Source organism: Dromiciops gliroides, chromosome 2, assembly GCF_019393635.1.
Source record: "Dromiciops gliroides isolate mDroGli1 chromosome 2, mDroGli1.pri, whole genome shotgun sequence".
NCBI classification, from domain to species: domain Eukaryota; kingdom Metazoa; phylum Chordata; class Mammalia; order Microbiotheria; family Microbiotheriidae; genus Dromiciops; species Dromiciops gliroides.
The window spans coordinates 662,807,468-662,834,426 of NC_057862.1; the positions used below are offsets into that span (position 1 = coordinate 662,807,468).

General features: G+C 40.0%; 1 protein-coding gene across 1 annotated transcript in view; it reads right to left on the reverse strand.

Annotated features, from left to right (window-relative positions):
- The window catches only part of LOC122739579 (complement C3-like), a 100,483-nt gene that overhangs the window by 14,482 nt on the left and 59,042 nt on the right, over nucleotides 1–26,959 (reverse strand). Inside the window, 11 exon segments of the mRNA XM_043981255.1 lie at nucleotides 1,937–2,027; nucleotides 4,932–4,991; nucleotides 8,302–8,460; nucleotides 10,946–11,109; nucleotides 13,074–13,224; nucleotides 17,814–17,909; nucleotides 23,200–23,317; nucleotides 23,554–23,668; nucleotides 24,178–24,381; nucleotides 24,941–25,015; nucleotides 26,541–26,670. Of these exon segments, the coding sequence (XP_043837190.1) occupies nucleotides 1,937–2,027; nucleotides 4,932–4,991; nucleotides 8,302–8,460; nucleotides 10,946–11,109; nucleotides 13,074–13,224; nucleotides 17,814–17,909; nucleotides 23,200–23,317; nucleotides 23,554–23,668; nucleotides 24,178–24,381; nucleotides 24,941–25,015; nucleotides 26,541–26,670 (1,363 nt within the window).

Below are 26,959 nucleotides of genomic sequence, written 5' to 3' on the forward strand. Positions count from 1 at the left end.
TCTGATCTTAACAACAGCCTTGTGAGGCTAATATGTTTATCTGCCATCATTTTAGACAACTGAGCTGAGAGAGGTTGTGAGGTCCCTTAAAACTTGGATATTTTCTGATTCTGTGACTGATGTTCATTGGTTTTTTTTTTCCATTTCCAGTGAGAGAATAGAGATGGATATGTAGATTTGGGAGTCATCAGATGATAGCGAAAGAAAAGACTAATGAAGAGAAGTTATGGAGAAGAGAATAGGACTCAGAACAAAGCTTTGGGGAACAATTTTGATTTATGGGTAAGGGAATGGATAAAGAATTAGGAAAAGAGAGTGAGGAGCAACCAGGTAAGAGGAGAACTGGGAAAGAATACTGTCATTAGCACCTTCCCTTTGAGATGATCTCTAATTTACTCTGTATGTCTCTTGTTTTTACATAACTATCTTCATGTTATCTCCCACTTATGACAGTGGGCTTCTTGAGATCAAAGACTGTCTTTCACATTTCTTTGTATCTCCAAGACTTGGCACAGTGCCTGACACATAATAGTCTCGTAATAAATTCTATTTGTGAGATGGGTTTATGGAGAAAGCAAAAGGTTTAAACCGGTGACTGCAGAAGTTTAAAGCACAGTTTAGGTTAGATAACATTAATTTCTGGTGAACCCAGGTGATATAGTTGGATGACTTCCTTCAATGGCATCCAGCAGTTCAGTATGAGGGAAAGAGAAAACAATTAATAGAGGTAGCTCAAGGGAATCAAATGGAGAACAGTGTACAGTTAAACTTATTGACAATAAGAGCAAGACTGTGAGGGTAGAGAAATGAAATCAGAAAAGAAATTATATACTGGGATGGTCAGGATGGGGTGAGGGAATTGAGGTTATGACTGGTACAAAGAATAGGAGTAAGAGAACTGACCCATAAGGATAAATGGATGGACAAGTGATTATGATCATAATGAGGAATTTCCAAAGACAATTTCGGGTAGGTAAGATTGAGGATATGTCCACCTTTTTGGGTGGCTGAGGCTGAGTAAGAGCATAGGATCAGAGATTTAGAACTTAAACTGAGCTTAGAGACTATAGAGTCCAATCACCTCATTTTTACAGTTTAAGACATTGAAGAGTTTAAGTGACTTGTCCATAATCACACAGTTTTCAAGTGTCTGTGGCAGTTTTTGAACTCAGGTCTTGCTGACACCAAATCCAATGCTCATTCCATTGTGCCATGGATATAGTAATGGTGATCATAGATCATAGTTGATCATCTAGGTCACAGAAACTAAGAAGGTTAAACTGGAAGGCTAGGGTATTTGAGAACATATCTACATGGATATCAAAATCCTCAAGTATGAGGAAGAAGGACTGGGGTGAAGAAAACTTTGAGCAAAGTACTGAATTCCTAGATAAAGAAGAGTGACCCGGGGGATGGAATGTCAAAGGAAAAAGAATCACATTGGCTGATATGGATGGATGTTCAAAGGAGTAGAGGTTACCAAGTGTCATTGACAGAGGGAAGGACTAGATGTGATCATGGGGAATATGGAGTCTGCTGACTTCTCTTGACTTGGATGGTTGGGATTGGGAGAGGGCACAAGTACCCACCAGTGGAGATGGTTGCCAGGTGTGAAGTATCTTCTGGAGAAAATAATATTTCTGTGAGATGATGGAAAAAATGTGAAAGGAAGAGACTTTATATGAAGGGGAGATTGTTTTTAGTGTGGCATGGGATTCTAGAAGATATAATAAGGGGCAAAGGAGGATTGTGACAAAGAAGGATGTATCATTGAACTGGATAAGGATGAGTGGGGGTGGTAGTAGAAAAAATAATGGTAGTAGTAGTAGTAGAAGTAGTAGATGATGATAAGGAGAATGAGGAGGATGATATATATGAGTGTATTTTATAGGAACCTTGACAAGAACTTCTGAAGATCCTCTTGGAGATCACTCACCACCAGTCTCATTCTTCACTGAGATACGCAAGCTGAAGTTATGACATTGGGAATCCTGTTCTTCAGGCTTTGCATAGTAAGTAGTGACAACCTGTTGGGGAAAAGAAGGCTTTAAGGAAGAAGCTATAAGGATGCTGAGGGTACCTAAGCATTTTGGAGTCTTTCATCAGTTATCACTGCTGTTGAGTGACCTGAGCAACAAAGACCAAAGTTCTGACATTTTCTTGAATATGGGCCCTTCTCTCTTCTAACAGTACTACCATCTTAGTGGATTATTGTAATAGTTTACAGATTGGTCTCCCTGCCTCAATTCTTTTCCACCCCTCAGTCTCAAATTGGAATTTATTTTTTATATTTAATTTTTTTAATTATATGTAAACAAAAAATGTTAACATTTTTAAAATTTTGAGGTCCATATTCTCTCCCTCCCTCTCTTCCTTCCTCTGTGTTTGTGCCTTGACCTTCCCTGTCACCATAGTAACTTCTTGTGATCAGGTTCTTTTTTGTTGTTGCTTGCTTATTTTCTCAACCTATTTCTTGACTTAACTTTATATTAAGCTCTGCTCCTGAGGTGGAGAAGCCACTGTCCTGAGCTTCAGTCTTTGTTTGCTGCTGTTTTTAAATCTAGCTCTGGGGGGTCTGTAGGTTTTTGGTGCTTCCAAAGTGTTATGATCTAAGTAGAGGCATGGTCACTGCTCTCCTGGACTGTGCTCCAGTCTTTACCAAGGATAAGACCTTATTCCTCTGTGGCCATCAGTGCTAGCACTCCTCCTGGCCCTGGTACTGTAACAAGGTCCCTCTCTCTCCCACAGCTGCAATTGCTAGTGCTTCCCTCTTTCTTGGAATTGAGAACAAGGTCCCTACTACTCTGTGAGTGACCATAAGCACTCCTCTCCACCATGGAACTCCAACCAGGGTCCCTGATTCCCTGCTGTAGCACTATTGTTCCTTTTGTGACTGTGACCCAGAACTATGTTTGGGCAATGCAACAGGGTCTTGAACTCAGCAGTGACAAAGTGTTTCCTGCAATCTCCCTGTTGTTTGATGCACTGCACTCTCCCACACCCCTGCCCCAGGTGGTCTTTCAGCTGAGAGCTCTGGAAACTGCTGCTGTGCCCAATGCAATTGTTTCCACAGTGTGGCCTGCACCACCTGCACTGAGCCTCCTGGGGCCCACTACCACCCCAGTGAGACAGACCTTTCCTACAGATCTCCTAAGTTGTCTTGGACTGGAAAATTGTTTCACCCAACTTTTTGCTGGTGCTGCCACTCCAGAATTTGACTTGAGGCATTCTTTTAGAGTTGTTTGGAGGGAAATTTGGGAGACCTGGCTGAATGTTTCTCTACTCTGCCATCTTGGCTATACCTCAAATTGATCTTTCTAAAGCAAGTCTGACCATGATACCTTCCTCCTCATTCAATAAATTCCAGTTGCTTCCTATTGCCTCCAGAATCAAATATAAAGTTCTCTGTGAGGTTTTTAAATCCCTTCATAATCTGAACTTTTACCACTTTTCCAGTCTCTTTTCACTTCTCTCTACTATGTGATCCAGTGGCATTGGTCTCTTTGCTGTTCCTTACATGCAACACTCCACCTCCTGAGTATTTTCACTGGTTATCCCCATACTTGGAATGTTCTTCCCTCTCATTTCTACTTCTGAACTTCCCCAGCTTCTTTCAAGTCCCAGATAAAGTTCCACCTTCTGCAAGAAATATTTCCGTCTTCTTTAATCTTAATGTTTTCTCTCTGTGACCACCTCCAACTTATCCCGTTTACGTCTTTCTACATAGCTATTTGTATGTTGTCTATGTCATTGGGCTCTGAGTTCCCCAAGAGCAGAGACTATTTTTTACCTTTCTTTGTGTCCCCAGTATTTTAGCACAATGCCTGTAACAAGGTAGGCACTTATTAAATACTAATTGACTGACTTCTGGTTTTCTACTAACTGAGGAACTATGTGATTTATACTAGTCATTTAGAACTGCTGAATTTTGAGTGCAGATCTGCCCCCCCATACTCTTGTCGTTTATTTAAATATCCATAGACAACCTCTCAAAGGATCTTGCTCAAAACCCTACCATCAACAATAATTATATCTTACTCTCACATCACACCTTATAGTTTCTCACTTATTGTTCATAGTTCCATAGAGTGGGCAGCACAAGTATTATAATGAAAAAAATTAAGACTCAGAAAGGTGAATTGCTTGTCCAGACCATATGGTTTTAGTAACCAGGGCTAGGAACCAGGTTTTCTCATTCATAGAATTGCAACATTTTAGAGCTGCAGGGACCCCGGTGACTGTTTAGTTCAATCTTTATTCAAAAGATTGATTCCCATTACTACATACCTGATTAGTGATTATCTAGTTTCTGAATGAAAATCTCCAATGAGGGGAAACTCCAGCTTCCCAAAGTCACTCATTCCACTTATGTCCATACTCTTTCTACTAAATTACATTACCTCCCACATAACAGAGAAATGTTTGGAGCACCATAAAAATTCAGAAGTGGTGTATTGGTGCTGATCAGAGGAACCAATGATATGTTTCAGACTTACTTTCTGATTTAGCATGAATTACATCCCCTGCATGATATGTGACCTTCCTCTCCTCTATCTCCTACTGTCCTCTTTCCTTTAAGAGGGGTTAGAGGAGGTATAGACCCAAGGAACTCTTGACCCAGGAGGCCCTAAATGACTGTCCTCTGTATTGTCCTCAGTTTAGACACCAATGTACCAGTCAGTAATATCTCCTAATTTAACATCCTATCCACATTACTCTGGGGTCTTGGTAATTTTGGTTATTCCCAACTTAGTTCTGTTGCTTCCAATAATGAATATAAACTCTTCCCTCTAAGGAGTAACCAGTGCAATGTGAAGCAGACAATATACTTGACAAACTAATTGGTGATGTTCCTGGTTTTCTCAGGGATCTGATGTTTTGTTTGCTGGGTAGTACTGAGAGGAAGGGGAGATAAAACTGTTTTTACATACCGTCATTATTCCTTGCCCAGTCCCTTTTGCTTTCACAACGAAGTCTTGATTTAGTTTGGTCTGAAAGAAGATTACAGGTTACTATTGATGTGGAGATTAGGTGAGATCTGTAAAAAAAAAATCTGGGCAAGTTTCAATGGCTAATTATTCTAATATGTCCATATTTAATCATCACAACTTTAAGAAGACAGCCAATACTCCCAACTGAGAGCTGTCTTTCAGTTTCTACAGAAGGTTGTAAATGGAAGAAGCATTCATTCTCATCCTTACTGGTACCCATTTCATACTATATCAGTTTTTGAGGCAGCACATATAGCCCTAGCTCTAGAACAGAATCACCAAATCTCATCACTGGGAATGAATTTGAGTTATCATCTAGTCAGACTGTCATTTTAGAGAGAGGAAGAAGCTAAGGTGAAGTCATTTGCCCAAAGTCACAAGAAGCAGATCTAGGATTAGAGACTAAGGTCATTGACACCTGGTCTTTTTCCACTACCTATGTTTATTTCTTTCTGGCTGAACCTAATATTAAAATTATTTTACATTCTCTGAATATGAACTGAACACTGGCAGGGACTGGTAGAGTTAAGAAGAATAATCACTGGCAATCAGGAGCCTCTTGATTGACAAGAGAGAGCTGGGCTAGAATTAACCATTTGTAGCAGATAGTTAAGCTGCAGACAAACAAGTTGGTTTTAGTTGTAATTACACATATTTATTATCTATTTTATGACTTAGGGTATGAATTCATACTATGCTAACTCCAGGCAATTAAAAAATTTTTAACTGTTATTTATTTGTTTGTTTTTGGCTGAGCAATGAGGGTTAAGTGACTTGCCCAGGGTCACACAGCTAGTAAGTGTCAAGTGTCTGAGGCTAGATTTGAACTCAGGTCCTCCTGAATCCAAGTCCTCCTTTATCCACTATGCCACCTAGTTGCCCCAGCAATTAAAATTTTAACAAATCTAATTTTCAGATATTTGAATAATAGATCTGTGGTAGCTGGGCTTTCTATGGTCACAATCCTATAAAGTGAAGAGTGTATATGACATCTTACATGACAGGGTAACCTAAAACAAACAAAATAAATAAAAATTCAATAACCATAAAATACATAAATAAGAACTCTTTCGAGTCATAACTGCCATGTTACTTTCCTGCTTCCACTACTCAACCCCATTCAATTTCATTCATTGTTTAGAGTTGGGCACAAACCAAATATTATTTTAATTTCTATCTATTAATGGATATCACTTATGATGATAGCTAACTTTTACATGGTGATTTTAATATATATTTTATTTCCCCCAATTATATATTAAAACAATACTTAACATTTAAATAAAGTTTTTAGTTCCAAATTCTGACCCTTCCTCCCTCCCCCCTCCCTGATAAAGATTAAACATGTGTAATCATGTCAAACATTTCCACATTAGTCACAAGAAGACTTGAATAAAAGAAAAAGAATGAAAGAAAGTGAAAATAGCATGCTCCAGTATGTATTCAAACAATATCCATTCTTTCTCTGGAAGCAGATAGCATACTTCATCAATTATATGGTGATTTAAGACTAGCAAAATACTTTAAAATATAGGCCCTGATGCCCAACTCTAGATCTCTTAGGGTGTTATATTATTATCCTTTATTAGAGTGTACAATTTTGAGGGCAGGAGCTGCCTTGCTTGCTTGTATTTGTATACCTACCACTTAGTATGTTACTTGGTACACAGCAAACACTTAATAAATGTTGTTTTTTCCTTCATTCATTCCAAGGTGGTCAAAAAGTCAGTTCATCAACAAGCATTTATTAAGCCCTACTATATTCCAGGTGGTATGCTAAACCCTGATAGTTCAGTAATTTAATGACATAAAAAGTTTACTATGGAAAGTAAAGAGAGGCAAGAGCCCAAGTATATAATAAGGTCTTTAAAGAAGCCCTGAATGTATCTATAAAGATATCTATATAGTCAGAAGGGGTGTTTTACAAAAAAAGGTGATATTAATGGCCAAGGGAAAATAATTTTATTGGAAAAAGTTAGAAAGGATGAGTCAGGTTGTGAGATGATACTTGCACTAGCAATTTACAACATTGTGTAACTGTAAAATCCTTTCGATAAGCTTCTCTATGCTTAAAGAATTATTTTTAAAATATTTTTAATAAACTAAAGTGAAACCAAATTTTACTGTGATGCCTTGTCATGGCAGGGATGATCCTGGGTTCCCAAAGGCTCTGCTATTACAGCATATATTTTGGCAAGCTCTACCAACCTGAAAAGACTCTGAGTATGGGCCCAGTGCCTGGCTATACATCTTTTGTCTGTAGAGGAATAGCCTAGCCATGATGGAAGAGGTTTACCAGCAGGTTGGCTGCATTGAGATTAATTTTTTCAGCGACAGAACTCTTGAAGAGCAGTTACTAAATTGTAGGGAGTTGTGATTTGTATGGGGAAGAAGTAGCACATACCAATGAATTCATATATCCTTGAAACATTGGAGTAAAATGAAGATTTAAGAATTTTGTGCTGTTCTTTTAATTGAATGACATTGAAGAATTATGAAACAGAGTCAAGGTTAATTAATGAATTCTCACCCTTCGCTGACATCTTATTGGACCACACATCCAACTGAAGTCCCACATACTTTCTAGGCTCCCTATTAATTGGTTTAATACCAAAGAATCTACTTTATCTAATGTAATGCCCCTTGTATATTTTCCCTTATAATAAAACTGGCTTACTAGCTGTTTTCATATGTGACATTCCATCTGTCATATTCATATCACTGCAGAGATTATTCCCTTATGTCTGGAATGTATTTCTTCTTCACCTCTGCCTTCTAGAATTTCCAGCTTCGTTCAGAATGTAGCCCAAGTGCCTCTTCCTGTGCAACACTGTTCCTGATACTCCTAGTTATTTTCATTCTTCATTATTTGTTTTACCTTATTTATGCTTTGTATTGGGGGCAATTAGGTGGTGCAATGGATAGACTGCCAAGCCTGGAGTCAGGAAACCTCATTTTCCTGAGTTCACATCTGGCCTCTTACACTTACTAGCTGTGAGTGCCTGGGACAATCACTTAACCCCTCCTTAGTTTTCTCATGTAGTATCTCTAGATACTCTAGTGTCTTTGGCAAGATAACCTCAAATGAGGTCATGAAGAGTTAGACATGACTGAAAAAACAAATGTCTCTGTGTGGTAGGATGGAATCTCCCTGAGGGTAGGAATTGTTTAATTTTTGTCTTTCTATCCCCAGTGACTAACATGGTACCTTACTGAGTGTAAAGCAGTTCAACGGTTGTAGGATTGAATCATTACAATCATGTCATTAAGTCTTCTTTCCCTCTCAAAGATACAGAAAAAAAAAACATACCTCAGCTCTTCTGCTCAACAGATTGTTTGAATAGTCTATCCGGTGATTGATGACTGACCGATGGCCTGGTAGGTGCAGAGAAATTTCAAGATACGTATCTTTGTGTTGTGGTGCCCTTTTCTGATACTCAGCCAAGGCTTGTAGTGTCATGACGAGGGCCTAGAAATCAGGAAACAGATGGTGAAGTCCCATTTATAATACTCATGACTCTACATCAGGAGAAATTCCATCCAGATAAACTAATAAATAGCAATTTATGCTACTTCAAACATGGAGAGACTAGGCCTGGATAGTTGGGTAGAATGCATAAGGTACCATGCTAAATGAGTGACATCCAAAAGCAAACAGATGATAACCCATAGACACAGTTATGTTATCCTCATTTATAAAAACCAATGGTACATGTGGCAGCTAGGTGGCACGGTGGTAAAGCACTGGCCCTGGATTCAGGAGGACTTGAGTTCAAATCCTGCCTCAAACACTTGACACTTACTAGCTGTGTGACCCTGGGCAAGTCACTTAACCCTCAGTGCTCCGCAAAAAAAAAAAAAAAAAAAAAGAACCAATGTTACAAAGATAGCCATTCCCCAATAGATAAATGGTCAGTGAGTATGAATTAGCAGTTTTCAAAGGAAGACTCCTAAGCTATCAATAAAAACATTAAAATGAAATGCTTCATGTAACCAATAATTAGAGAAATACAAACGAAAACAACTTTGAGGTTCCCATATTGGCAAAGATGACAAAAATGGCAAGTGGCAATTGTGGGAAGGACTGAGGAAAAACAGGTACACTAATGTTCTGTTGGTCAAACTGTGAATGTGGTTCAGCCATTCTGGAAAGCAATTTGGAAGTATGACTCCCTAAATTGTGCATAGCCTTTGATGCATCAATACTACTACTAGACAAATTTCCATGTGTGCAAAAATATTTAGAGCAGCTCTTTTTGTAGTAGCAAAGAATTTTTGTAGTAGCAAAGAGGATACCCATCTTCTAGAGAATGGCTAAATAAATTTTGGTATATGAATGTAATGGAATATTATTTCAACATGAGAAAATGGATGGTTTGGGCAGCTAGATGACACAGTGAATAAGGTGCTGGACCTGGAGTCAAGAAAACCCAAGTTCAAACATAGCCTCAGATACTTACTAATTGTGTGACTCTGGGCAAATAATTTAACTTCTGTTTACCACAGCTTCCTTATCTATAAAATGGGATAATAATAGTATCTACTTCTCAAGGTTGTTGTGAAGATCAAATGAGATAAAGCACTTAGCTCAACACTTGACACATAGTAAGCTCTACAAAAATGTTATTTATTATTTTTATGAGTTATTATCATTTCAAAAAAGCCTAAAAATCCCTAGATGAACTGATGCAGAATAAGAATAATATATACAAAAACAATTACATAAAAAACAAAAATGATTTTGAATAATTTGATAACTTTGATCAATGTAATGGTCAACCACAATCCCAGAGAAGCAATGAAGCATTCACCTCTTGACAGAGAGGTGATGGACCATGGATGCAAATGGAAATGCCCAATTTGTTTGGTGTTGGTCAAGTGCAGAATAAAACTTTTTTTTCAAACCACCAGTGGTTCGATTTGTTCCTAGAACACGAGTCTATGCTTCCTTTGAGGAAAGTTAAAGCCCCACAGAGTTATGATTCCAAAGGAATTGGAGGAAGTCTACACACTGCAAACATCTAGAAAGATTCAACTAAAACAATACCATTTTCTTCATATAACCCTATGGAAATTACAACATTAGAAATTCAATCTCGGTTTTCAGATGACAATAAAGCTATCCTCTAAATGTCCCTTTTTGAGTTCCTATATATGATTTTTTCTATTGCTTTCCCAACTTATCTCTTTCATGTTCAGTCTATCTGTGGTTGCTTTGTCCAAATTATTTATTAGAATGCAAGTCTCCTGGAGGCAGAATATTTGCATTATCTAGGTTCTTTTCTCAGTCTGACAGCCCAGGTGAACTGTGTCCTTGGCATTAGAATTGAATATTCTCAGATTTATAGGCTCTTCAGGGGACAGCTGTACCAAAATGGGACTTCCATTTGCAACATAAATAATAAATGATAAATGGTCACTCAGTCTCTCAGTGAAGATTGCCCAGTGATCCCTTTCCTTCTTGCTTAGCTATTGACTCAGTATCTCATCTGGAACAAATGATGTTCTCTCAGAGCCTAATTTCCTTATCTTCAGAATGAAGAGTAGATGACTTCTAAGGTCCTTCAAGCTTTGAGGGTCTGTGATGATTCTAGGCCTGGTTACCTCCTTCAGCTAAGAATTTAAAGGGTGAGTTTGAAGTACTGAGTTCATCTAGTGAAGGTATTCCCCCCCTCCCAAAATTATCTCATCTGTAACTTGTGGGACATAGAAGGCTATTCATAGCCTTCTTAGTCATTTTGTGTAAATACTACCCCCCAAATTCCATCCCATTTTCCCAATACACACTCACAGAGAGAGAGAGAGAGAGAGAGAGAGAGAGAGAGAGAGAGAGAGAGAGAGAGAGGGAGGGAGGGAGGGAGGGAGGGAGAGAGCCTTTTCTATCAATCCTGATCCTTGAGATCAGTGAGTTCACTGTGAAACTAGGTAGGAAAAAGCCTTATGATTGGTCTTGCCTGAGTGTTTCCATAGGTCCCTTCATAGATTTTCTGTAACATCAACCACTGGGCCACTTCTGTTGCCATCTGAAATTTCTTCAAGTGTATGAGACTCAGTAGTCCTTAGGAAGAGGCCTCGATACTGTAGTAGCAGGATCTTGGGTCTTCCCAGTGATCCCCACCTAGCACAAGCAGAAAGTCAAGACAACGATTGAGTCTAGCTGCTTTTACCTGAAGTAGTCTGCTCCTTAGAGTCAAGATAAAGGCAGTTCTGCCTGCTGTCCTGACATCCTTTGTGCACATGATGCCCCATTTCCCGCTGCTGTCCCTTTGCAATGGCTGTCCCCTGAAGGCACTACTCCCATGCCTCTGCCTCTCAGAATCCCTTGTTTCCTTTTAAGACTTAGTTCAGCAAATCAATTTTGAGGAGGCATAGGGTGAAAGAAGATAGAAAATCGAGTAAATGTCATGGGGAAGGGAATAGGATGGAGGGAAACAGTTAACAATAGTAAGTGTGAAAAAAATTTGAAGCAGAAGCAAGAGTAATATAAGATGATGATGGTGGATTGATGATGATTGGATGAAGATAGGGATTGATGATGATAAAACTTATGGAACTTACTTTGCTGGGCTATTGTGAAGAAAATTCTTTGTCAGGTATAAGGTACTATATAAATGTTATCTATTACTGTTGTTTCAAGAATCAACCTCATGGATTTATTGTAAGGAAATCTCTCTTTAAAGTACTATATAAATGTAGTTTACTATAAAAAAAAAAGATAAGCAGAATTCTATCAGAAAAGCCTGGAAAGACCTACATGAGCTGATGCAATGTGAAATGTACTGTATACAAAATAACAGCAATACTGTAAGATGATCTGCTGTGAATGACTTGGTTATTTTTAGCAATGCAATGATCCAAGACAACTCTGAAGGTCATATGAAAAATGCAGTCTATCTCCAGAGAGAGAACTGATGGTGTCTGAATACAGATTGAAGCACAATTTTTTTTATTAGTTCCTTTATCTGAAGTTTTGTTTTTGTCTGTTTTCTTTCACAACCTGGATAATGTGGAAATGTTTTGCATGACTGTTTATGTATAGCTTATATTGAATTGCTTGAGTTCTTGGGGTGGGAGGGAGGAAGAGAATTTGGAACATAAAGTTTAAAAAAATTGATGCCAAAATTTGTATTTACATGTAATTTGGGGAAAAGACTCAGTTCAAATGTTGCTTTTGGAAGGAGGATTTTCATAGTCTCCATGCTCTCCTCTACCATTTTAGCTGCTAGTGTACTCCCCCCAAAAACTACCTCATCTTTATTTTCTATATACAGGATGTCCCAAAAGTCTTGGTGGAGTTTTAAGCTCTAATATCTTAAATTAATCTAATAGTTTAAATTAAAGCCCCACTATCTTAAAACTCCACTAAGAGTTTTGGGACACTCTATATTGTGGGTATGCTTATATTTGTACATATCATTTCCCCCTTTAGCTCCTTGAGGGGCCAGAATTGTTTCACTTTTGTACCTCAAGTAGACCTAGTGTTTTTTGGGGGTTTTTTTATGTATGAGGTATTTTATTTTTTCCATTACATGTAAAGATAATTCTCAACTTTTGTTTATACATGCTTTACAATTTCAGATTTTTCTCCCTCCCACCCCTCCCTCCCCCCTCCCCTAGACAGCAGGTAATCTGATATAGGTTATATCTATATATCTCTATACATATACATATAGATATAGATAGATAGATAGATATACACACACACATATATATACACATAATAACATTAATCCTATTTCTGCATTAATCCTGTTACAAGAGAAAGAATCAGAGCAGTGATGCAAAACCTCAAAATAGAAAGAAAAAAAAAAATCCCAACAGCACCCAAAACAAAAGAAATAATATGGTTCAATCAGCATCTATACTCCACAGTTCTTTCTTTCTTTTTTTTTTCTTGGATTTGGAGATCCTCTTCTATCATGAGTTCCCTGGAACTCTTCTGTACCATTGCATTGGTGAGAAGAATATAGTCCATCACAGTAAGACCTAGTGTTTTTTGATTGTTGATTGATTGATAAATTCCAATCTATCCTCAAATCCTTCCAACTTTTTCTTGAAGTAAAAGGAGCCTCTCTGACTCACCACTGACTGCATCAAGGAGCACAGACTCATTATCCAGCCTGCCCATCAGTGCCAGGGCATAGGAGGCCAGTGTCACCTCATAGGTTTCAGTTAGTTGAGGGTACTTCTGGGCAAGGAAATCCACAGCTTTGGTGATGCTTCCATTTAAACTCTGAGAAGGATTAAGAACAGGAGATGTGAGGGGGTGGAATTGAAACAAAAACAAAAATAGTCATCTAAAAGTGAAATGGACTGACTTGAGTCAGTCATTCCATCAATAGTCACTGATTAAGGTCTTCCAGTTGTTAAGGGCTAAAATTCTAGCTAGTCTGTCTAAAATATCTAATGAGTGGTCGCCAATAAATTATAAGCTTTAGCAAGAGTTAGACTTTTAAGCATTTATTAAGGAGAATAAGAATTTGGTAAAGAGAGAGAGAAAGGCCTAGATTCCTATCTATTAAAGGGAGAGCACATTTCTAGCTCCCTTCTCCGCCAGCGTCCTCAGGAAAGAGCCCCAGAGTCAGCACCAGTCTCTTCCTTCCTCCTCCCACTAGTCCGCGTCACTTCCTCCCGCCAAAGAAGAGACTCCTGGTCTTGCCCTCAAAGACCTTCACTTCATGGGCAGAACTCTTCTACAGTAAGTATCCAGCAGGTGGCGTCATTCCAATCGTTACAGTCCCCCCTGTTGTTCCTCAAGAAACAAAATGTTTCCTTGACGGAACAGTAAAAACAATATAATAACTATTGCTAACTAATAATATGTGAACAACAATATAGAAAAGGAAGAGAGGAAAGTTTTGTCCAGAGGGGCGATTTTTTTTTTGTCCTCATGAACCGACGCTTTGACATTAGTCTTGCAAAGGGAGGGCCTCTGCAGAGAATACATGTTACAGATGGTGTATAACAGAAAGGAGATAGTAAAAGCTAATAAAGCAAAACAGTTCATATAAAGTCTCTGAGTTCTCTTGTCTTCTTGAAGTGGTAAGATGTCATCAGGAGGAAACTGGATTCTGGTCTGGAAAACTGGATTCTGGACTCTGGTTAGCACTCTGGACTCTGAATCCAGCTTTCCAGACCAGAGTCCAGAGTCCAGAATCCAGACCAGAGTCCAGAATCCAGTTTTCCAGACCAGAATCCAGTTTCCTCCTGATGACATCTTACCACTTCAAGAAGACAAGAGAACTCAGAGACTTTATATGAACTGTTTTGCTTTATTAGCTTTTACTATCTCCTTTCTGTTATACACCATCTGTAACATGTATTCTCTGCAGAGGCCCTCCCTTTGCAAGACTAATGTCAAAGCGTCGGTTCATGAGGACAAAAAAAAAAATCGCCCCTCTGGACAAAACTTTCCTCTCTTCCTTTTCTATATTGTTGTTCACATATTATTAGTTAGCAATAGTTATTATATTGTTTTTACTATTCCGTCAAGGAAACATTTTGTTTCTTGAGGAACAACAGGGGGGACTGTAATGATTGGAATGACGCCACCTGCTGGATACTTACTGTAGAAGAGTTCTGCCCATGAAGTGAAGGTCTTTGAGGGCAAGACCAGGAGTCTCTTCTTTGGCGGGAGGAAGTGACGGCGCGGCACAGACGGTTTCCCTCACTCCAAAGGTGGCCTTTTTGGTTTGGTGAGTTTTTATAAGGAATATAGACTAAGCCTAGATTTAAGACGATTTGTACTGTATTTCTATTTTCCTATCCTTCTAATCAACAACACCTTATATACAATAAAGGCTCTATCTAGAAAACCAGAAGCTTCTTCCATTTACTAGTCTGGGAGATAAATTAAGGGAAAAGTTAAGTAGGGGAGATTTATGATCTAATATCCAATTTTAAATCTCACACAGTGAAGGCTGGATTACCATTTATTAGGGATGTTTTTTGTTTCAGGAATGGATTGGTTGAGGTGAATGGTCTTTAACATCCCATCTAACTCTAAGACTATTTCTGTGATAAACTCTGAGGACAAGATTTTCATGGCCCCTGACATTTTTGATCTGGGTGGGAGTCAGGGACACATCAAGGGACTCCCTTCTCTTTCCCTATATCCCAAGAGCTACAGAGTCTGCTCTACCTGGAGAAGACTCAAGATGGACAGAAGTCCCCCTTTGTCCCTTCTCACAGCACTACCCAGTCTGTTGATGCCAAGACATATGACAGTGAGACTGATTACCCTTTGGAAAAGAGACAAATTTCCAGTTTTAACCACACCTACTGTAACTGTCACCATAAAGGAGTATCTTACTTCTTTCCTTCCCTTCCTTCCTATCAACAATGGTTCATCATCACATGCTGATATCAATGAACTAGATCTTCAGATACTGAAGAAAAAAAACTAAGTGGTTACTGAATCACATCAGTGACTTTCAAAAAATTCCCTTTTCCAGTCACCATTCTGCTATGTGTGCTATTTCCCCATATTAGAGTGCAAGGTCCTTGAATGCAAGGATTGTTTTTGCTTTTTCATTTACATTTGAAATGAGACATAGCCAAGTGGCACTGAACCTGGAGTAGGAAAGACCTGAGTTCAAATCTGAACTCAAATGCTTATTAATTTTGTGACTCAGCAAGTCATTTAATCTCCATCTGCATTGGTTTCATCATTTGTAAAGTAATAATAATAATAGCACCTAACTCCCAGGGTTAATGAAATCCTATTTATAAAGTATTTTGTGAGCTTTGAAGTTTATTACAATTATGATTATAATACTTAGAACAGTGCTTAATGAATATTTTTCAGTCATTCATTTATTCATCTTGGAGAACAGGAGATGGACCACAGGGATGGAGAAGGGCAAGTATTGCCCTGACTCTCAAAAAGGGAAGAGTGGGGCAACTAGGTGGCCCAGTGGATAAAGGAAGCCCTGGATTCAGGAGGACCTGAGTTCAAACCCAGCCTCAGACACTTGACACTTACTAGCTGTGTGTCCTTGGGCAAGTCACTTAACCCTCATTGCCCCACCCCACCCCCCCAAAAATGAAGCGAATATAAAATCATAGAACAGTGTAAAATTCAATTCCTGGCAAAAGTCTAGCGTGTATTATTAAAGAGCTGGTTAGCAGACATCTAGAAAAGGAAACAGTAATCACAAAGAACTGGCATGGCTTCATCAAGAAGAGTTAATGGAGACTAACTTTCTTTTCTTTTTGTACTGGGCTACTCAATTGGCAGACCAGGAGAATTTTGTAGATATGGTGTATTGAGGTTCTTGTGAAGCATCTGTTAGAGCACCTTGTGCTTTTTCTGTGAGAGGTATGAAAAGGCATGGGCAGGGTGGCTAGGTGGTGCAGTGGATAAAGCACCGGCCCTGGATTCAGGAGTACCTGAGTTCAAATCCGGCCTCAGACACTTGACACTTGACACTTACTAGCTGTGTGACCATGGGCAAGTCACTTAACCCCCATTGCCCCGCAAAAAAAAAAAAAAAGGCATGGGCTAGATGACAGGATTCAGAACTAGCTGAATGGCTGGATCTAAAGAGTAATTGGTTTTCTAGTTGACTTAAAAGGAGATCTCCACAGATCTGTGTATGGGCCAGTCTGTTTAAAATTTTTATCAGTGACTTCAATAAATCCATATGTGGAATGCACATAAAATTTTCAAATAATTCATAGCTGGAGGGATAGCTAAGAAACTAAGTGACAGATTCAGGAGTTAACAACTATTTATTAAGTATTTACTAAAAAAATTTTTTTTAATTTTTTTTTATTTTAAAGGAGCAGCTAGGTGGCCCAGTGGATAGAGCACCGGCCCTGGAGTCAGGAGTACTTGAGTTCAAATCTGGCCTCAGACACTTAACACTTACTAGCTGTGTGACCCTGGGCAAGTCACTTGACTCCAATTGCCTCACTAAAAAAAATTTAAAAATAAAAAAAAATGTAAGTATTTACTATGTGCCAGATACATGTGAGTACTAGGAAAAGGAATAAGCATTTATATACTGCCTACTATGTTCTGGGCATTGGGCTAAGTGCTTTTTACAATTTTTATCTCATTTGATACTCATAACAACCCTGAGAGGTAGATGCTGTTATTATACCCATTCTACAGTTGAGGAAAGTAAGGCAAATAGGTTAAGTGACTTGCCCAGGGTCACATAGCTAGTAAATTTCTAAGGCTAGATTCGAACTCAATTCTTCCTGACTTGACTCAGCGTTTTATCCACTATGTTATCAGATGCCTCTAGAGATACAAAGAAAGGCAAAAATAATTCCTGCCTCAGGGATCATTCGTTCTAAAGGAGGAAACAACATATAAATCACTCAGCATATACAAGATACATAAAGATACATAGAGAGGAAGGCACTAGCAGTTGGGAGAGGAATTTGAGCTGAACCATGAATCATGAGCCAGGGAAACTAAGAGTCATTGAAAAATTCCAGATAATTTGCACATCGTACAGGCCTAGAGTTGGGAGATGGAGCAAGAAACAAGAAACAGCAAGAAGGCCAGGGGAGCTAGATCCTAGAGAGAGTGGGGTGGGGATAGCATGAAAAAGACCGGAAAGATAGGAAGGGCATAGGTCATAATAGGTTTTTCTACCTGGACACTTGTCTTGGTTTGAACCCAGATTCTGTGGAACCACGAATAGGCAGAAGTGGTTATAAGGCCATAATGAATAGAGGACAGTTGGCCACTAGGAGAGAGGGGGTTGCTGGGTAGGGAATAGGAACTTGTGTGTGATGGGCTTAGGGGCATAGATCACAAGTTCCAAAGCTGGTGGAGAAGGGCACCACCTATCTATATACACAGACCTGCACATGGTCACCACAGTATGGCCTGGACTCCTCTAGGGCAGCAACCACAAATGCTGTGAGCGTGACTTCAGAATTTGTGTGATCGTAGCCTCCCTAGAGAACAAGAAAAATCCAAACTTATGTTAGAGAAGTCTAAAAGAAAGGAAAAAACTAGGAGGCTGACATCTCATTTTTTGCCAGTTTGGCTTCTCTGTAGCTATGACATTTGTGATACTGATGGATAGCAACCATTTGTAATTCTGTTCATTTGTTCTTTCAGTTACCTAAAGGGGCAGAGAAGCTGAGACATCAAGACAGGAGGGAAGATGCCTTATCAGAAGGAGAAAATATAGGGACAGGGGCTGCTAGGTGGTGCAGTGGATAAAGCATCGGCCCTGGATTCAGGAAGACCTGAGTTCAAATCTGGCCTTGGACATTTGATACTTACTAGCTGTGTGACCCTGGGCAAGTCACTTAACCCTCATTGCCCCAAAAAACAAAACAAAAAAGAAAATATAGGAGCACATATATCTACCATATCATATTTTAAATAAGACCTTTTTTTGGCCAACATCACTGAAAGAACCTTGAGCCATGGAGGCAGACATCTGTGATCCTTGCAGAGTTATAATCAATATGACAAGAGTTTTCCTCCTCTATCTTATTAATATATTTCAATGCCAACTTGGGGATGCCACCTACAGAATCAGTGTATAATATTTAGAGCTTGAAGGCACCTTAGACATCATCAGGTCTACCCCCCTTCTTTTGCAGCTGAAGAATCTGAGCTTCAGAAAGTGAAGTGACTTGTCTGAGATTTCAAGTAATAAGGAGCAGACCCAGGATTAGAACGCAGGTACCCAGTATGCTAAACCAAACACTCTTGTCACTAGACTTTCTGGCCTTCAAAGAAGGATAATTTTAAGCTATTTTACTATAACATTTTCTTGAAAAGATAAAATGATGGTGTTAGTTGGTGCCTGCCAGCGTGATACAAAATGGCTCTGAACAAAATGAATCCAGATTGTGATGAACTTCTATTTCATTGGTGACCAATAAGCCATAAACTGGAAATGCCATTTTTCAAGCTCAATTTTATTGTTTAACAATTTGATGAACCCACAGTGTCACCAGTGGAGAAACTCTTTCAACAGTACAGATTGCAACTCATCCACTTTTTTGATTCACACAATCTCTTCCCATTGAGGATCTACTTGAGATCTTTCTTCAGGACATTTAGCCTTTTATGGATACCAATGAAGCTCTGAGGCTAGCTATCCATTCATCTACCCCCCTCACTAGATAACCAACATTATTTAATACCTGTAGATTTTTGTATCTCTGGCCTTTCCTACTTCTTTTGCCCCAATTTAGAATGATACCAACCTTATTTCCAGCCTAGCTATGGGATTTCATTCAGCCAAAAAATGTGTGAAGTAAGATTAGAGACACTTCAGTGCTATCCAGAGCCCATTGTGGTATTATATGTTCTTTTAAATAAAATTCAGGATGAGAACCACTAGGTGAGAGGTCAGGAATGGTTGAAGTTGAGGATTGGATGCCCCCCTTTAAAAGTCCTTCTATAGCAGAATAAGTTTCAGAGATATAGGGAGAATGTTATACAAACCCAAGAGTTAGCCAAAGGGTAGGCATACCTGGTAGAAACATTCCCATGTAAGCAAAATGGGGACAGGTACAACTTTCATGTTGTTGGGAGTTTGTCTTTACCCATGTCAAACACTACTCTCCATCTTTTTTTTTTTTGTTTATTTTTAGTGAGGCAATTGGGGTTAAGTGACTTGCCCAGGGTCACACAGCTAGTAAGTGTTAAGCGTCTGAGGCCAGATTTGAACTCAGGTACTCCTGACTCCAGGGCCAGTGCTCTATCCACTGCGCCACCTAGCTGCCCCTCCATCTTTTGAGCTATGTACAGGGTGGGCCAAAAGTCACAAAGGGGTCTGATGTTTTACTAACATTTTGAAAATTATTTTTCTTTATTTTTTGCCGTTTACAAAATTTTATTTTTTACACAAAATGTAAATTCATTTCACATATATATATATATAATATGGTATTGTAAATTAAAAACAAAAATAAAAGAGTTATAATAATCATGACTTTTAGCCTACCCTGTAGTAGAAAGAGGCTACTTTAGCCGTTAATTGGAGGAGAATCTAATACTTGTGGATTATATCACATATAACTACTAGGATTGCTTTAACTTAAGAGGCCGAGAACTTCCCTGAGAAGTTAAGAGGGGGTAGAGCAATACTGCCAGAAATTTTGCGTTCCAAGTCATCCCTCACTCCTACCTCAAGTGCCTTTCATCCATCAGCTTTTTCCCTTGGGAGTAGTAGTACCTGTTAGCGTTGCAATCCAGTGAGGGGAAAAAATCCTTACATATTTCTTTCTGACATACTTTAGAACAGGAGTGACAGAGAGTAAATGATTTGGAATGTCTTTTCATAAAATTCTGCAGTTTACCAAATACAAAATGAAAATATAAAAAGCAAGTTGGTATTTTCATAGCTTGGGGACCTAGTGGCATCGGTGTAGATGAGAAAAAAATAGGAAATTTGGGAATGATCTCAGGTGTTGATGCCAGCAGAAATTCTGGCCATGTGTAATGGGTTATTCTTAACCTTTGCTGTATCGCAGATACCTTTGGCAGTCTCATGAAGCCTTTGGCCCCCTTCTCAGAATAATGTTTTAAAACACATAAAATATGTAGGATTACAAAGAAATAAAGATATATTTTTCCCATTCAAATATACAGACCCCCCTGAAATCTACCCAAAGATGCTTTAAGAATCCAAAGGTCGGGGCAGCTAGGTGGCACAGTGGATAGAGCACCAGCCCTGGAGTCAGGAGTACCTGGGTTCAAATCCAGCCTCAGACACTTAACACTTACTAGCTGTGTGACCCTGGGCAAGTCACTTAACCCCAATTGCCTCACTAAAAAAAAAAAAAAAAAAAAAAAAAACACACACAAGAATCCAAAGGTCAGGAGTAGCTAGGTGGCTCAGTGGATAGAGCACTGACCCTGGATTCAGGAGGACCTGAGTTCAAATCTGGCCTCAGATACTTAACACTTACTAGCTGTGTGACCCTGGGCAAGTCACTTAATCCCAACTGCCTCACCAAAAATTAAAAAAAAAAGAATCCAAAGGTCCCAGATTAAGAATTCCATAGTGGAAGCATCTAGGTGACGCAGTGGATAAAGTACTGGCCCTGGATTCAGGAGGACCTGAGTTCTAAATCTGACCTCAGACATTTGACACTTACTAGCTGTGTGACTCTGAGCAAGTCACTTAACCCTCATTGCCCCCCCCAAAAAAAAATTCCATAGTGGATTTTAGCCCTAAAGCTAACACAGGGTTAGTCCATTTTCCCTGTTATATTATGCTATATGTTATGTTACACATAGTATGTTGTGCAATATGTTATGCTATATGTAGTAACATCCCAGAGTAGAAGGACAAAGCTGGTCCCAGGATCAAGAATATCTGGGATCCAGTCCTATCTCTGAAACATACTGGCTGTGTAAGCCTGGACAAGTCATATCCTCTTGGTGTCCCCAGGCAGCTCTGTAAACAGATGCCAATCTGATTGACAACTTCCTCAGTGGGAGATGCCAATACCAATAGTATCGCGGTCTGGACAAAGAATTCATAGCTTATATAGTTCAATTATGTCATATCTATGCGTATATATGCACACACATGTATACATACATATATGTATGTATATATACACACATATATATATACATACATACATACACACACATATCATCTGTCCATATAGCTGTGTCTAGAATAGATAGAATTAGATGGGCTAGGGGCAGCTAGGTGGCGCAGTGGATAGAGTACTGACCCTGGAGTCAGGAGGACCTGAGTTCAAATCCGGCCTCAGACACTTAACACTTAACTAGCTGTGTGACCCTGGGCAAGTCACTTAACCCCAATTGCCTCACCAAAATAAAAGAAAGAAAGAAAGGGATTTGCAGTGTGCATACAGGACAGAGAGTAGAAGGCTAAGAAGGGAGAAAGCACAAACTGAAGAACAAGGCAAGGTTGGATGTGTCCTGAAGGTCCAACCCTAAAAGTGGTCAGAATTAGTGGTAATTGGGGCAGCTAGGTGACACAGTGGATAGAGCACCAGCCCTGGAGTCAGGAGTACCTGAGTTCAGATCCGGCCTCAGACACTTAACACTTACTAGCTGTGTGACCCTGGGCAAGTCACTTAGCCCCAGTTGCCTCACAAAAAAAAAAAAAAAAAAAAAAAAAAAGAAACCCTCCTTGATTCAAAGTGGACTGGTCCCTTGAAAAGGAGGGAAGGCAAGTGGAAACACATTTTTTCACATTTTTTTTCTTCTTTGACAATTCCTTAATCTGAAGTTTTGTTTTTTAACTGTTTTCTCTCACTAATGTGGGAATGTTTTCCATGACTACTCATGTATAACTTATTTTGAATTGCTTGAGTTCTTGTGGGTGGGGAGTGGGAAGAGAGGGAGGAAGAGAAGTTGGAACACAAAGTTTTAAAAAAATTGATGTCAAAATTTGTTTTTACATATATTTTGGAAAAGAAAATTCAAAAAAATTTAAAAATTGTTAAAAAGAAAAGAAAAAACAAACAAAAAAAGAAAAGAAAAGAAAAGAAGGGAGGGGCACTGCTTCTTAGAACCAACATGGAGCTTGGAATACAGAAGGGATGAGGTTGAGTCCAACATCCAGGGGTGTTAAAGATCTGGCTCTAGCAAGAAAGTAGGTAATTACATGGGACCTGACTAGAGTGGGAGAAGTGCAAAGGACATATGGTCTTCTGAGGTGTCTCTTTATTCACTCCCTGTAAGTCCAGAGAAACAGGCAGAAACCTTACTCTTCACTTTCCTCCTGAGCCCTTTCTAAGGGCCAGAAAAACAAGTGCCAACACCCAATATCTCCCCTGCCTTTCTTTCCTTTTTTTTCTCTCTCTCTCTCTCTCTCTCTCCCTCTCCCCTCTCTTATTCTATCTTTCCACCCCTTTGTCTCTCTCTGTCTCTTCTTGGAAAATCTGAGTAACTCATATGTTAATAACCAATTTGTTAGGAGCTGGGAAGTTCACATAGCATCATGTCAGAGACCTGGGAGATAGGACCTAATTCTATTCTATTTATAATATCATATATATGTATATCACATATATATAATATTAAAATAATAATACCGGGTCTGTGGGGGCAGTAGATGGTGTAGTGGATAAAGCACCGACCCTGGATTCAGGAGGACCTGAGTTCAAATCCAGCCTCAGACACTTGACACTTACTAGCTGTGTGACCATGGGCAAGTCACTTAACCCCCATTGCCCCACCCCCCCCCAAAAAAAATACTGGGTCTGTGTCCAGAGTTCATGGGATCCCAACAGTTTCACTTCCTTCACCTGCTGCCCCCTCACCTTTGGTCTTGGAGACACTGATAGCCAACACTTCCCAGGTGGTGATAGAGTCCTTCAGATAGATAGGGATAATTTTTGATGCAATTCTGTAAAATGGGAAAAGAACAGGACCTTCAGAGAAAGCAAGAGGCTAAAGGAATCCCAGGAAACCACATGCTAGAGTACCATCTCTTAGACATCCATCGAACTGTTCTCTTGTGCATCCAACATTGTTCCGAGTGCTGTGGGAGATGGGGTGGGGAAATATAGGCAGCATCACATACTTGGGGGTGGGGAGGACCCTCTCAGAGAGCGCAGGAAGTGAGTATGGGCAGCCTCTCACTTGTCATTTGTAGCAGAGTCCACTGTCAATTGCTCCACATGCCAAAGCCAGCTCTCTGGAAACTGACTCCTTGAGACAATGTCTTCCTCGGGAAATATTTCATCCTCCCAGTCATCTAGGATCCAAGAGAGACGGGATGAACAAATGAAATTCCAAAGCTTCTCCTGATGCTGTGAACATGCACCATCACTGCCTAACACTACCTCTACCACTGCCTACCCCTCCAACCCTACTAGTCCCTCCTCCCTCTCCAGGTCCCATGGCTCTAGATGTACCTGAAGGGACTTTATGAAGCATGTTAATTTCAGAGACAGACAGTGATTCTCCTAAAGTTTTACTCTAGGTTAGTGGCGGAATTGGTCTTGTCTCCTGGAATCTGTTTTTTCAGTCCTGGCTTCTTTCCATTAAACTTCTCATTAAACACCAGACCAAGGTTTCTCTCCCCACCCAGCTACATGGCCTGTCCAGGAAGTCTTTCCCTTTGTCAGCTGTCAACCTTTGAGTCTGGGGCTAGGATCCCTGACTGTCTATTCCTTCAGTGCTGGGTGCCTGGTGAGACCCCCCCTGGACCTCTATCCACCAGCCATACATGCGCCTTCCCCTCTCTGCCCCAGTGGCACATACTTCTGGCTAAGATGAGGTCGTCTGGACACAGGAGCTTGTTCCTCAGATCCTGGATATGTTGGCAGCAATTCAGGAAGGCTTCCTTGCAGGCCTCACTGCCCTCCACAATGTAGTCGGTCCTCTTCTTACAGCTGTGGTTCATGGGGTTCCTGTGCATGCCATGCTCACAGCAGCGTCTCTGTTCCTGATCCTTGTACTGAGACACTGCCCAGGGTCAGACTCTTAGGTTAACCCCTCCTGGACATCCAGACACTATGCCCAAATCTCTAGCACCATATGGCCCCGCTTTCTTTGACCCAAGATCAACTCCTCCCTGGGGTTCTTTTCCTCTTGGCAATCAACAAATATTTTCTAAATATTTGTTATATACCAGGCACAAGACTAAGTGCCAGGGTTATAAAGAGAAGCAAAAACACAGCCCTTGCCCATAAGGGGCTGGCATAAACATTATTTTCCTCATATTGAACTCCTAGATCATTGGAAACAGCCCCTTGTGAAACACCTGAGGCCGGTCATTTTGGGGTGATCCTAAAAAGGGCCTCCAGGTTCTAGGAGTCGTCCACCTTTAGACTAAAGGGAAAGCAAATGCTGCATCATAAGCGCTAAATCAGTGTTTGCTGCCTGATGGACTGAGCAGAGATGAGCCTGAGTTTCCTCCCCGGCCCACCTGCCTCCAGGTACTGGAACCTTTGGGGGAAGGACAACTCTAACCCCTAATCCACACCATCTCTTCTTTCCCCCCACCCTCCAGCCCTTCTTCCACCTTGAGCAGCTTTTTCTTCCATGAGTTGTAGGGATCGTCGATGACGGCGTCTTTCCGATGATTCACATGCCAGTTCTAAATAGAAAAACATAGCCAAGAACTGCGTTTCTCTTACATTCCCGGAATTCTTGTTCCAAAGAGAATGCGCCAAAAAAAATGGCACCAATATTAATTGTTTGAGCACCTCAGAGAAGGGAAATGGTGCATTATTGGGGGCAGGCAGAAAACTCTTCAAAGAGGAGCCAGGACTTAAACAGGGCCTTGTGGGAAGAATCATCATCTTGGCTTTGCTGCAGATCAGCTTAGTCCTAACCTCTAGGGGCCACAGTTTCCTCGTGTATAAAATGATCCGGTTGAATTAATTTGTTTCTAAGGTGTTTTCCTCTTCCAAATATTCATAGACTCGCACATTGAGAATGTGAAAGGATCTTTTATTTTTAATTTTTAATTTTTTTTGGAAAGGATCTTAGTGATCATTGAATCCAACTCTTTCATTTTTTGTTCTTAAGTGAGGCAATGGGGGTTAAGTGACTTGCCCAGGGTCACACAGCTAGTAAGTGTTAAGTATCTGAGGCCAGATTTGAACTCAGGTACTCCTGACTCCAGGGCCGGTGCTCTATCCACTATGCCACCTAGCTGCCCCCAACTCTTTCATTTTTACAAATTAGGTTAGTGAGGCCCTGATTAAGTGACTTGCCCAAGAAGACACAGGGAGTAAGCATCTCATATGGTATTTTACATTTTTCTTACTCTCTTTTCCCTTATTTCTTTATATTCCTTATTTGTTTTTGCATGGTTCATCTTGATATTAAGCTATATTTACTCTATATTTAAAATTCTATTCTACTCTGCACTTCTTGACATCAACCTCCTTATGCCTCTAACCCTGTCTCCTTTCTATTTCCCAAGAAAACCATCTCTCAGGGGCTTTCTCCTTGGAAGTTTTACTTTTACAATAAGTCACTCAGCTGCTTCTTTTCCCAGAAGTTATATTCTTCAGGGTGATAGAGACTTAACTTCTTTTTTATGTCGTTGTTGTTGTTTATTTGTTCAGTCATGTTCGATGCTTCATGATCTTATTTGGGAGTTTTCTTTTTTTTTTCCTTTTTTTCTTTTTTTGGTGGGGAAGGAGTTCTTAGCAAAGATTCTGTAGTAGTTTGCCATTTCCTTCTCCCACTCATTTTACTTGTGTTGTTTTTTTGTTTTGTTTTTTGTTTGTTTTGAGGTTTTTTGGAGAGGCAATTGGGGTTAAGTGACTTGCCCAGGGTCACACAGCTAGTAAGTGTCAAGGGTCTAAGGCCAGATTTGAACTCAGGTCCTCCTGACTCCAGGGCTGGTAGTCTATCCACTGTGCCACCTAGCTGCCCCTCCCACTCATTTTATAGAGGAAGACACAGAGTTAAGTGACTTGCCGCACATCTAGTGTCTGGGCTAGATTTGAACTCAGATCTTCCTGACTGCCCTTGTCTTTTATATACCCTCCTGAAAATGGCATCATTACAGATACCCTCATATAGGCAGTTTGTAAGGATCATCCCATTACTTGCTTAGCCAAAAGAGGGCTCTTGGTCTAATCTTGAACCATATCTCTGACACGTACCTGTCTTCAGATGGGTTTCTATCCCCACAGTGGTCTTCAGGCTCAGCCCTGCATCTGTAAACACTTCGAGGGCATTTTTGCCACCACCTGGGCTGCAACCCAGGTCTCCTTCCTCTACAGTTTTCCAGACCTGGGAAAAGCATACACACACACACACACACACACACACACACACACCATTATAGGGTAGTTGGGGATTACAACCCTCTCTATATAATTCCAGTTGTCTCAAAGAGCTAAGAGAGCTGCATTCCATGGACATATAGATCTGAAAGGATAATTGATCCAGTTATCCGAGAGTTCTGGTTTGTGGGCTTAGAGCTTGATGGGACACAGTTAAGTATGCACTAACACCAAAATGGAAGATAGCCCTTTGCCTGATATATTGTAGAAGCTTAATGCTTTTTGATTGATTGGTT